At 39.5% G+C, this 12,709-nt stretch overlaps 1 protein-coding gene across 3 annotated transcripts in view; it reads right to left on the bottom strand.

Annotated features, from left to right (window-relative positions):
* Positions 1–694: 694 nt before the first annotated feature.
* LOC105221891 (uncharacterized) overlaps positions 695–12,709 on the bottom strand; it is a 119,264-nt gene continuing 107,249 nt past the window's right edge. For all 3 annotated transcript variants that reach the window (XM_029548580.2, XM_011199030.4, XM_049455969.1), the window contains exon 5: positions 695–5,330. In XM_029548580.2, coding sequence (XP_029404440.2) covers positions 2,485–5,330 — 2,846 coding nt within the window. In that variant the 3' untranslated portion in view covers positions 695–2,484. The remainder of the gene's footprint in view (positions 5,331–12,709) is intronic.

Raw genomic sequence — 12,709 nt, 5'->3', positions numbered from 1 at the left:
CAATGTAAAATAATACTTTGGTCCAAAATTTAGTCAGTATATTTCCAAAGTATTTTTTGTGGCATTGAGAAAAGTATTTGAATTGCTAACTGTCAACGAAATCCACAAAAACAAAGACCCTACAATCTGCGCCAACTACCGTGGAATAAGCCTCCTCAACTCCCACATAAGGTCTTATCGAGCGTATTGTGTGAAAGATTCGAAATCGATACAAAACTTCTGCAATCTACTCCTGGAGAAAATAGTTCGAACTGCAGATCCGATGATATTGACATCACTGGCCTCAACAACCACGCCGTTAGTTCTGCTTTTTCCATGTTGGACAAAGAAGCGAAGCAAATGGGTCTGGCAGTGAACGAGGACGAAATATCTTTTTTCATACAGCACACAGTTCTCATACTCGCGACTTGGCTCCCATGTCAATGTAGATAACAATCGTTGTGATTTAAGTATGTACCTCTCAGCGACGGCCTGACCTCATGCTTTTTAGAGGCACATAGATGAATACAATGCGCTAATCAGCGCCCTAAATAATATATGCTTTTTGCAAGTATTGTTTTAGTTCCAATTGGTCGGAGATGCCTTTCCATCTTGGTCGGGTTTGAAGCCGATCTAAAACCTGACATGCTGCGGGTCCGGCACTCGGCCACCACACATCTCCCCAAAGGGCCAAACCCAATGTACAGATTGGAACGAACTCTAAGAGCTAACTGCTCCCCGGGGTACCAAACTTAAGTCTCCGGTCAGACCTTGTAGCTTTTACTACTACCAGTTGAGCATCCAAGAAATTCAGTGACTGGTGACATTGGTCGCTTGAACTTCAAATGTCTTCTCATTAGAAGAAATCTCATTCAAAGTCTATAATATCATTTCATGCTGAGTATTATAGCACTATTTCCGATAAATACTATGCTGAAGTTTCTAGACAGACATAGTGCATATGGGCGCCACTAAAGACAGGCGTACCTTACCGCGGGCATTCACAACTTCGAAACCATAGATAACCTCATCTATCCTGGAACCAGCTTTAACACCAACAATAACAGAAGTTTCAAAATCCAACGCCAGAATAACTCTTGAGAGTTAAAGTTCTCTCTCGAAGAATAAAAACCAAACTCTATAAGTCTCTCATTATTCCCGTCATACTATATGGTGAAGAGACATGGACTATGACAACAGAACCTCTCTGTGAAAAATGCCATATGGCATGTCGTCCGAATGGATGAAAACTCTCAATCTCTGAGAGTATTCGACGCAGTACACCGGCGGAAGCAGAGGAAGAGGGAACTTCCACTCCGTTGGAAAGACCAGGTGGAGAATATCCAATTGGTGCCAAACAGCGAACAGGAAGAAAGACCGGCACCAATAAAGCAGGCGAAGATTGATTTGATACAGTATATATCACTGAATTAAAAAACTCTAAGGTTCAACTTGAAATCTGGTTAACAATATTAAATAAGATTTTGTTTTATATCAAAGTCGTGGTCTCCTATGTCTTTTATTGGAAATGAATTGTAGGTATATTCTCTCTGGTTCCACATTTTCTAAAAAAGGAAAACTTACGTTCTTCAACAAGTTGGATTTGAGTCAAAAGACTTCTATTTGTCAAACAATATTTTACTTGACGTTGAGAGTTGGGATACATAACTTTTAATTTGATCTAATGATATTTTATTTGAGCGCATGTTGCTTGCAACGTCCTTGCAAATATTAGTGTAACATTGTGTTGATTTTGTGTCTGTTTTATGTAAAATTTAAAATGATTATACGACTGGTATACCTACACAATGTACGAGTATTGATATGTAGTAAAATATGTATGTATATATTTTATGCTAGCAAATAATTTAAGAGCTCATTATATTGTTATGTTTGTAGTCTGATTTTTAAAGTTAAACGTCAGGACTTTGAAAAACAAGAAAAACACGAAGTGTAGCAAATATAAAAGGTGAAAAAAACGTTAGTGAGTGCTTACTACAGAGCGTTCGTGTCCTTTTGAGGGAGCTGCAACAATTATTGTTTCGATTAAACAAAGAATACTCTTTGTGTAGTAGGGACAAAACCGAAAGAGAAATCTATTAAGTAAAATTTAAAAAAGAAAATAGTTGAAATGCGCTGTTGCAGCTGTGGGTGTGCGTGGAGTTGCGCAAGCCGTTTGCTTTGGTGGCATTTTCCTTACTCTGCCAGCTTATGCAGCTTTGGTGCAATGGTGTAGCGCTTGTTTCGTTCTGATATGGCTTAACACTGTATGCTTTACTTACTCCTCACCTGTCTTAAACTTCTGTTAATACTATTTACTGTTTTCGATTTTCGTTTTCTTCATTTTACTTTCTACATCTCCATCTTCACTAACGTCTTGGTCAACAATATTATTATCGTTTGCGTTTCGGTCCTGGTGTGAATGTTTGTTTGTTTTGTGCTGCTTGTCCGGGTCGTCTCCGTCCACGTCTCTTTCGCTGCCGCAGTCATTGAAGTGCAGTGAATTTAAGGCATTGGGTAGTGATTTTGTTCGAAATCTTTCTGTCGTTCGAGCTGCGCCTTCTTTGTGGTCTCCAGCCGACGATCAGTGATAGCCACAAATGGCAATCGTTGCTTGCGTCCCGTATTACCGGTACCCACTTGTCGCGGTGACGCATCAATCACACGGTGGTAGACAAACGAGCTAATGGTACGTCCCATAACGGCATTAGCTACTCCCCCTTCTGCGACATCTGCATCATCACTACCAAAACCACTCGGCGTTGCCGCAACCGCAGTAGTTGCTGTGGCTGCCGAGTCGTCACCATTCATGCCATCATCACCGTTGGCTCTGGGAGTCGTCGTCGTGGTTGAAGCGGCTGCTGCTGCAGCGGTTAACGTTTTATAAACACTCGGTTTGTAAGCGCTGAAACGTGACAACGATTTGTGGTAACTGCCGCGTGTGCCAAGACCATTGACTCCAACGTTACCAGCAGCACTTGCACCATTCTCACCGCCTAGGCCATATATATTGCCCCATCTGTTACCATTGAGCTCACTACTGGCTGGCGCTAAAAACGCTAGTTTGCCACGACTGCCGCCGCTCGGTGCGAATTGCGCGCTACGACTGCGCGGCTTGCCGATGAAACTGCCAGCGATGGCCGGATATGAGGGCAAACGAAAAATTGCTGCTTTTGGTGCGCTCGATACTGTGGCGGCGTGCGCGGGGTTGGGTGTTGTTAATTTTTCGATTTGCCATCTCATTTGTGCGCTTCCTGCCAATTCGTTTGCATTCGATTTATTTTCGATTTCCTTTTGCCAAAAGTCAATGTCGCCATCGTCGGCAGCATAAGCGTCGATGTCTGTGTCGGCTGAAATGCTGACATCCTCGTCTGGCAGCTTGTTGTTTGATTGTGCTGCCGTTTTGTAGGTGCTGATTACATCTGACTTGCCGCTCACATCTGGGTTGGCGGAGATTGCCTCAGATTTTGTCAACACACCTGTTGTTGCCCCTGTCGTCTGGGTAGTAGCAATTTGCGTCAGTCGTTGCTGTGCAAATAAATCTTGATAGTGATGTCGGTCCTCCTTGCGGTTATTGTTGTTACTTGCACTAATGCTGCTACTGTCAGCGCTGCTGATATCACGATTATGATAGCGCTTGCGTTTCTCCTTTAGGTAGTCGTCATCGATGCGTATTCTACCCGCAGTACTGCTACCACCTGCGCTTCTACTACTTGCATGCGGTCCCGGCTGCAGTACCGAACTAGACCAGCTGCGCCCCAAAGGAGGTAGAAGACGCGTCGGTGGCGGTAGAGTGCCTTCAAGCAAATTCAGCAATTGCTTATTGCGTCTGTTGTACTTCTTAATGTAGGGCGGCAAGTATGCGTCTTCATCATGACTATTCTGCGCTTCCTCCAACTCGGCAGCGCTCTCATAATCATCGTCGTAGTCTTCTACGGTATCAGCCAAGTCGCTAGCGCCGACCTTTAGTTCGGGATAGAGTTCAGGGTGGTCCTCGCGGAAGTGTTCATCGTACAACTGAAACTGTACGCGTGCCAAGTGGGGCCACTTGGCGTAGTAGCGTTCCAATTCCTCCAATTCTGTGATTTGATGGCCCAGTTGAAGCGCTCCCTGTTCCACCCTCTCGTGTTCAGTTTGCTTTAGATGTTGTTTTGTATATGAAGGTGGCGGTATCGGTGTCTGCACCATGCCCAACTCCACTGCCGCCTGCGTGTCTGAGGCGTGCGGTGAGGGTGGAGCAAGCAGTTTTCGTAAATTGGAATCAGTTGGATGTTGTTGCTGGAGCTGTCTATCGCTTGATTGATAATGTTTACTATTTTGATGATGCTTGTGATGATTACCGCTGCCACCTCTATGTTGATGGGAGTCGTGGTGCTGTTGTCGATGCTGATATGGTGGTGTGTGCAGTCGATGATGATGACTCCAATGTTTTCCGTGGTGTGTGTGATAATGTTGATGTTGTTTTGCGGCGTGTTGTCGCTGCAGGTGTTGATGATGCTGTTGCTCCTGCACGTGCGGTAGTTGGCTGGCTGCTTTCTCGCGCTGCACTTTATCTTCGTTGCCGTAGACTTTAATGCCATTACGTAGCACCGGGCTTACACGTCGGTACCAGTTATTATTGTCCGCTGCTATCATGTGCTCCATGCTGAGTTCGTGTGCGCGCAAACGCTCCTCGTCTTCTCTAGACAGCGCTACCTCTGCGATGGTCGTGCCCTCCCCTTCGACGCCTGTTGGCTTGTAGCTTTTCATCGACGCTGCTTTTGTCTGCAAGCTCTCGTCATCCCCCGTCTCTAGGTAATAGTTTACCTGCCCTTCGTAGAAATGATTTGTGTCTCCACCTGTGCGCCGTTCGCTGTTCGCTTTGCTTGTAGCCAACTTACCGGCGCTCTGATTGCCTACAACAAATATTGGTGATGCTGGTAATCCACGTGATTTTTCCGCTTCAATTTTTCTTGCATATTTTCTTAACGTTTCTGCATGTTTTTGCTCTCTGGCATTAGCAACATTCTCTCTTGTTTGTTGTTGTTCCCGATAGTAATCGGTGTAGCTGTCATTTATCAACTTCGCTTGTGTCGAGTTGAGTGTGTGCTTAGCACTCATTTCAAATGCATTTCCCATAGGCGGCAATCCTGTCGACGTGTACGGTGTTGCTGTTGTTGTTGCTGCTGCGTCAATTGCTGTTGTCATTGCTTTAGCTGTCAAGGAGGCTATCGTTGCATGACGCAGGTAATCCTTATATTTTTTCTTGTACATTTTATGTCCGTAGCGCCGACTGTTCCGACGTTGCGCCTTGTAGCGCTCAAAGGACGAGGAGTGTCCTGCATGATGCTCGCCAGCATCAGCAACTTTGCCTACATTGCAACAGAGTTGATAATTTTTTTTGTAGGCAATTGGTTTCGTATCCGAGTGCACATTGTTTGCGTGGTCATCAGGTTGTAGAGAGAGCGTGAGAAAAAGAGAAGAAGGGAAAAATTGTAAGCACTTTTGTTGTAAATATTTTATAAATTAGAAAGTTGATAGCATTAATTTTTGTGTAGTTATTGAGAACAATCGGTTTTATTTACATCTCGTTCACACCACTATATTCAGAAACAAACAGACACATGTAATTTGAGATAAGCTTTTTCTTTCTCATGATTTCAATTTCAGTTTGGGGTACAAAAAACATTACGCGGAGCCAAAACTAATGAATACGGTGGTTGATTGATGGTATTAATTTCGTTTTTGGCTTTAAATTTGGTCACAATAGTACTTTTTTTTGAAAATAATTCCGCTTTATCGGGATGAGTCGGGCTAGAACGTATTTATACCCAAAATATCCATCAAAATCATTGGAAAGGACTCACGAGAGATGGCGAGCTCTCTTGCCATCTCTAGAACACTTGTTTGATGATTTTCAAGTACCATATCCTTCACTTTTTTAATACGCTTTTTTAGCTTCACTTATATGTATGTATGTATGTAACTTTTTTAAGTGGTACTGAAACCTAGAATATTTGAGCGACACTGTAGGAAGGCGATAGTAAATTTAAGCTCACCAAAAAGATGCGCTTAAGAGTATGCAACATATATATAAAACTAGTTTTGGTGACATTTAAATAGTATACTGAGTTGGGCGTCGACCGTTCATAATACCTGAGACAGACATGTAGTAACAATACCATAGTAAAGGTATCATGGTATTCTGTTTACTACGTTTCTGACACACACGGCAATGTAGTAAACTCAAATACTATCTTTGTTTCATAGGCATTAAATATTTCAAAAAAATGTAAACAATAAATATGTAGATGTGTGTTATGGAGAAAATAATTACAATTATTTCAAATACTGTAAAGTTAATCTATTTTTATCGCAAAAACGTTATTTAGTTAAAGTCTCTTTAAAATCCTCACATAAAATGGGGCATTTGCTGTTTTTCCGGAAGAAAAATGTGAAAAATATTTTGTTTTCCATTTCAATAATTAATTTTTTAAGTCATTTTGACAGAATATTATGAAGAGCTTTTGTGTATAAGCTTTCAGCAAAGTTTGTTACCTGTTTTTTAGCTGTGTTTATACAAATACCACAATGAAACATCATAGTATTATATCAGCAAAATACTAGATTGCTCATATGGTATTTTGCTAGTATGTATTTGGTGACACACATATGGTATTTATACCATTTATGGTATTGTTACTACATGTCTGTCTCAGGTATAAGATGCAAGGTTGTACAGTAGATCAGTCAGTAATTTATCTGGGCTCTCGACTATTTGCTGCTGGACAAGCTTATTTAGCACTTAGTTGTTGTAGATCTTTGGATGGTATTAGAATTGAAGAACTAGACTGTACAAAGTTGGCAGGTAAACCCTCATGTAACAATGAAGCTTTAGAAGAAATGATTCGATTACTAAAGAAGTAATAATTCGTAAAGACGTCAATAGAACTTGGTCGAAAATAATATAACAATTAGTCAAAGAAAGGTTGCGAGTAGATATTAAATGCTGCCTAATTATCGATTTACTTAACCAATACTAAAGGTTGGCCATCTAACGTTTTAAATTTGAATTATCTATATTTCGACATTGGAAACGTCAAATACCATTCGAATAGTGACAGATATTCAATAAAAAGTCTAAAATTTACGAAATCGGTCGCTATTCACTAGAAGAAAACTGGGAAATAATGGGCAGAAGGTCGTTTGACTGAGGATGGTCAATTTTACCGAAAAATGATCTTTTCGGACGCGGCTCATTTCCACCTCGATGGTTGCGTTAACAAGCAGAATTGTCGCACTTGGGACACAGGACGTGCCATACAGCTAACGCTTCACTCAATCTTTTACGCCCTATCTTCGAAAATCGCATAATCAGCAAAAGAGGTGATGTGAATTGGCCTCCCAGATGCTGCGATTTAACTCCGTTGGACTATTTTCTGTAGGGAGCTGTTAAAGATAAATGTTACGTCAACCATCCAAAAACAATTCAAGATCTAAAGTACGAGATTCAAACTGCTGTAGCTGTCATAAGGATAAGCTACTGTAAACTTAGCCGTGGTGGTCATTTGTCCGAAATTGTTTTCCACAAATAAATTTCATAAAACAACCTTTTAAATAAATGTTTGACCTTTGAAAAATATCAAGCCGTTTTTGTTTTATTGACTTTTTAAATTTAAAATTTTATATGGCCCACCCTATACAGTACTTTTCGGATATAAGCCCCCCGGTTAAAAGATTTCCCCGCATATAAGGAAATAAAATCAGGTCACAAAAAATTCCACATAAGCAATATACAGAAACATCCCCGCTTAATGTGTTCCCCGTTTAAAAGGTTTCCCCGCTTATAATATTGAAAATGTGCGAGCCATTTTAGAAATCCATACAAAAATCCCCGGATATAAGAATGAAAGATCTGCCAACACGTATTAGATTTTTTTTTGCGGTATGGCAATCTGTAAAAACATATGTTTGTTGATTAAATGTGAAACTTTGGCAGAAGTGTAAGTGAAATAATTTTTATGTTTGCAAAATTTATTAGCGTTTATTTTTTTACAGGATGGCTGGTAACAAAAGAAAGACGCTTTCCATAAAGGAGAAAGTTAAAGTTATCGCAGAAAGTTAAACCATATCAAAACCTTAATTGTGTTCCAAATATGGGTGCTCTTCAAGAACACTAAATAAAATTTTAAGAAACGCAGGCGAAATTGCTAACAAATCGTCCACGCGCAAATTGTCTGCAAAAAGAATGAGGCAAGGTAAAGAAGCCCAGAGCAGGCGTTAATGATATGCTTTATTCAACTGAGAACCTCTGGAGCAGTAATCTCTTCAAACTTAATGCTGGAAAAAGCCAAGCAGCTTGCAGTGAAGCTAAAATAAGATACGAAGAACGCTCCACTGATAAGGAAAATGCAGAAATATTTCTGAGCACAACTCTTCCACATATTATAACGAACTATGATCAGGCGAATATTTTCAATGCAGACGAAAGTGCCTTGTTCTTTAAAACATTGCCGCAAAAAACGCTTACACATAAGGGACAAACAGTAAAAGGGTTCAAGACCTCTAAAGACCGGCTAACGCTTATTTTTATTTGCAATGCCACAGGAGAATTTAAGGAAGTCATTGTGATTGGAAAGTCAAAGAGTCCGCGATGCTTTAAAAATAAAGTTTTAGCCTTAAAGTATTACTCTAACAAGAAAGCGTGGGTGACGCAGGATATTTGGGGTAAAGTTTTAAATAAGTTGGATACATAAATGAGAGAACAGAATCGAAAAATTGTTCTGCTGGTTGACAATGCGGCTTGTCATAAGATTTCTGACACTTTGACAAACATTAACCTTCAGTTTTTGCCACCAAATACAACTGCAATAACTCAGCCTCTGGATCAAGGAATTATCCATTGTTTTAGGGCATACTATAGGCAAAGTATTATTCGGAAACAGGTTGCTGCAATTGAACGCGGTCAAACAGTGGCTGAATTTGAAAAATCACTCAATATATTTCAAGTGATTCATATTATTAAACATAGCGTAGCATGCTCGATATAAGAAAAATATGTCACAAAGCACCCCACGCTTTTCTCACAATAATGCAGGAATTTTTCTTTCATTATTATTGTTAGTTTATACAAAGAATTATTTTTCACTTTTTAGTTTGATATGCTTTAAAAGCGTGATTTTTAGTTTTTTTAAACTATATTTATTTAATATTTTCTTCAGTTGAAGAGGTCGAGGGTATTCTAGAACGAGCCATGTCTTCACCGACTTTTTGATCGTCTTTGAGGGCTTGGTACCACTTTTAGGCTTGTGTTTTTATACTCTCGCAACAAAGTTGCTAAAGAGAGTATTATAGTTTTGTTCACATAACGGTTGTTTGTAAGTCCTAAAACTAAAAGAGTCAGATATAGGGTTATATATACCAAAGTGATCAGGGTGACGAGTAGAGTTGAAATCCGGATGTCTGTCTGTCCGTCCGTCCGTCCGTCTGTCCGTCCGTCCGTGCAAGCTGTAACTTGAGTAAAAATTGAGATATCATAATGAAACTTGGTACACGCATTTCTTGGCTCCATAAGAAGGTTAAGTTCGAAGATGGGCAAAATCGGTCCACTGCCACGCCCACAAAATGGCGGAAACCGAAAACTTATAAAATGTCATAACTAAGCCATAAATAAAGATATTAAAGTGAAATTTGGCACAAAAGATCACATTAGGGAGGAGCATATTTGGAAGTAATTTTTTTGGAAAAGTGGGCGTGGCCCCGCCCCCTATTAAGTTTTTTGTACATATCTCGGAAACTACTATAGCTATGTCAACGAAACTCTACAGAATCGTTTTCTTCAAGAATTTCCATATACAGTTCAAAAATGGAAGAAATCAAATAATAACCACGCCCACCTCCCATACAAAGGTTATGTTGAAAACCACTAAAAGTGCGTCAACCGACTAACAAAAAACGTCAGAAACACAAAATTTTACGGAAAAAATGACAGAAGGAAGCTGCACCCAGACTTTTTGTAAAAATTGAAAATGGGCCTGGCGTCGCCCACTTATGGACCAAAAACCATATCTCAGGAACTACTCGACCGATTTCAGTGAAATTCGGTTTATAATATTTTTTTAACATTCTGATGACATGTACGAAATATGGGCGAAATCGGTTCACAACCACGCCTTCTTCCAATATTATAAAACTTTACACAAATACGGTATTTGAGCTAATGTATCCCTTGTGGAAAAATTGTCGTGATCAGACTATAACTTTTCAAGGTCCCTGATATCAAACACGAAGCACTCAGTGCCTAACCTAACCCAACCTAATTTTTCACCGAAAATATCGGTAAATCTCCCAGAATTTATTTGTAATTAATTTTACAGCAAAATAAAAAAATATGTAAATGACGGATAATGAAATCTCGATTATCACTTTATCATGCGAGAGTATAAAATGTTCGGTGACACCCGAACTTAGCCCTTCCTTACTTGTTGATAATAATAATAATAACCGTATGCTTTTTCCAACGTTCTCAATAACTCCGCTCACGAAATTTGGTTAGAAATATAAAATTTCAGACAAATTCTTAGTTCAATATTTTTATCCATTGTAAAAATCGCAACGCACTACTGAGGTTTATCAACTAAAGCAGCTGCTGTAAGCAATCTGGTTTACAGATCGCGCTCATATTTGGCACATCAATTAAGGACAATCCTGCCAGCTAAGTAAAATACATTTGCCGAGTAATAAATTGACCCACCAAGGGGCAAAAAAACGATTGTTGTTTTTCGATTGCTGCTCTGAAAAATTAGGGGATAGACACCCCTAAGAAAGGTTCTCCAAGTATGAGCTCTTAATTGCAACGGGAAGGTTCTCTACCTAATGGTTTCTTAATTTTTTTCTTATTGTCAAAAAGAAAAAAAATTATTACTCGCTTCCAACTACTTAAAAAAATATCAGTTGAATGCATTTTATAGGAAACACTTTACTCTACAAAAATTTTCTTCTATAATTTTTCGATTAAGCTAAGCCTTTACGGGATATTCATTCTCAAACAGCAATGCACATCAGTTTTTCTAGTTTTTGATCAATCCTATAGAAGTTTTCTATTCTAAAATGTATTTGAAAGTTTTTATTTAATTTTTAATGTTTGGCAAACAGTGTCGAATATTTGTTCAAGATCAGCCTGAAATTTAGTTTTCGACTGTTCTATTCAAGAAATTACTAATTCCGTACAAGCTTTATAAATACCGAAGTCGATGAACTCAGGGAAATGCAAATGAGACTATTACCAGAGAACATAATTAAACCTATTCAGGATATTAAAGGTGTGTTGAACACAATATGATATGCGAAACCTCTTTGTAAAGTAGATGCCTCGCGTACTCATAATCAACCGAAAGCAAAGTTGTACCTGATATGTGTCGACAGTCATCCGACCGTACTAAACACTATAAACCGAAATTATATCCTGAAAAGACGCAACGGTCATTTGACCAATTTATAGCGTCTATGCTTTGAGATTAATCGCAATCAATGATGAAGATCATGCACCATCTCACAAATCAAGAGAACGTTGGAAAATCGCATGAATTGAATGAGTAACCTTCAGAACTCTAGCGATAATTGCAATAAAAAGTCGGTCGGACCGTTGCGAATTTATAGTTAAGAACCGCCTCTTTATATTCAGTGTATAAATCTTAGCAAAGCAGAAATGTCCTTTATACTAGGTTTTATTTCAGTATTTAGAATCGAATTAAGACGTCCTGTATCGGCGGTTCCTATTAAACTCGTTAGGATAAAAAGACGTGTGCAAAACTTTAACTCGATATCTGAAAATCTGGGGCATTACTTTAAGTATATTTAGATAGTCGGACATGGCTAAGTTGACTTAGCTCATCCCGCGCACCATTTGTACTCTATAGACACTTCAGAGATCCACCGACTTCCAACTTCGGCTTAGTATAAAATTCAAGATTTCGTCCTGCGGGAAGACGGAAAAGTTGCGGAAAAGTTCTTCCATTTTCAAAATGAATAAATTTGACGTTATTAATGCGACGGGAACAGCAATGAACATAACCGTTACATGGTAGTACGGTAACGGTAACGGTAAAAGAGACGAAATCCAAGGAAGAAGCATCAAAGCCCGGAGTGCAAAACTTCAATCCTTTAAACTTAACCTACACCCAACTCCAGGCTCTCCCACGGATCCATCTGATTAATTATTACTTTGTGGGAGTGATAAGACTATTAAGTTTCCTCTATGCCACGGACTGCCGGTCGCCGAATCTGCTTTATACATATGTATCAGTTTTGTTATTATTGAGGCTGCCACTTCGCTGACAGCTTTCCAGTTCTCAGTGGACCGACACTTGAGTGTCGTCAAATTTTCCACCGTAAGACTACCACTGAGTGAAGTTTTAAGTTTCTCACTGTACTTAAAAAAGCAGAGCAATAAAATAGTACATGGTTAGAGTTATCAAAGCACTCTGAACATGTCGGACAATTCCGATTAATGTCGTACTGGAAAATGTACAGTTTGGTGAGGTTTGCCACCACTGCTGCCATATTGTTAAGCTTTTGACTCTCTCTTCTCTTTTGGCTTCTATAGACGGCTCTGATAACTTGTATAGCCGCCCGTATTCCTCACCCTGCCATCTTCAGCAGCATCGCTTGATATTGTTCGGAAAGCACTGATAACTCTTAGTACCGACAGCCTGCGCAATGTGCTTATTTGTCTAACATACTAGTACACTTG

This window comes from Bactrocera dorsalis, chromosome 4, assembly GCF_023373825.1.
Source record: "Bactrocera dorsalis isolate Fly_Bdor chromosome 4, ASM2337382v1, whole genome shotgun sequence".
Lineage (NCBI taxonomy): Eukaryota > Metazoa > Arthropoda > Insecta > Diptera > Tephritidae > Bactrocera > Bactrocera dorsalis.
Note: the sequence above shows the minus strand (reverse complement) of the source record. Positions and strands in the feature narration are given on the sequence as shown.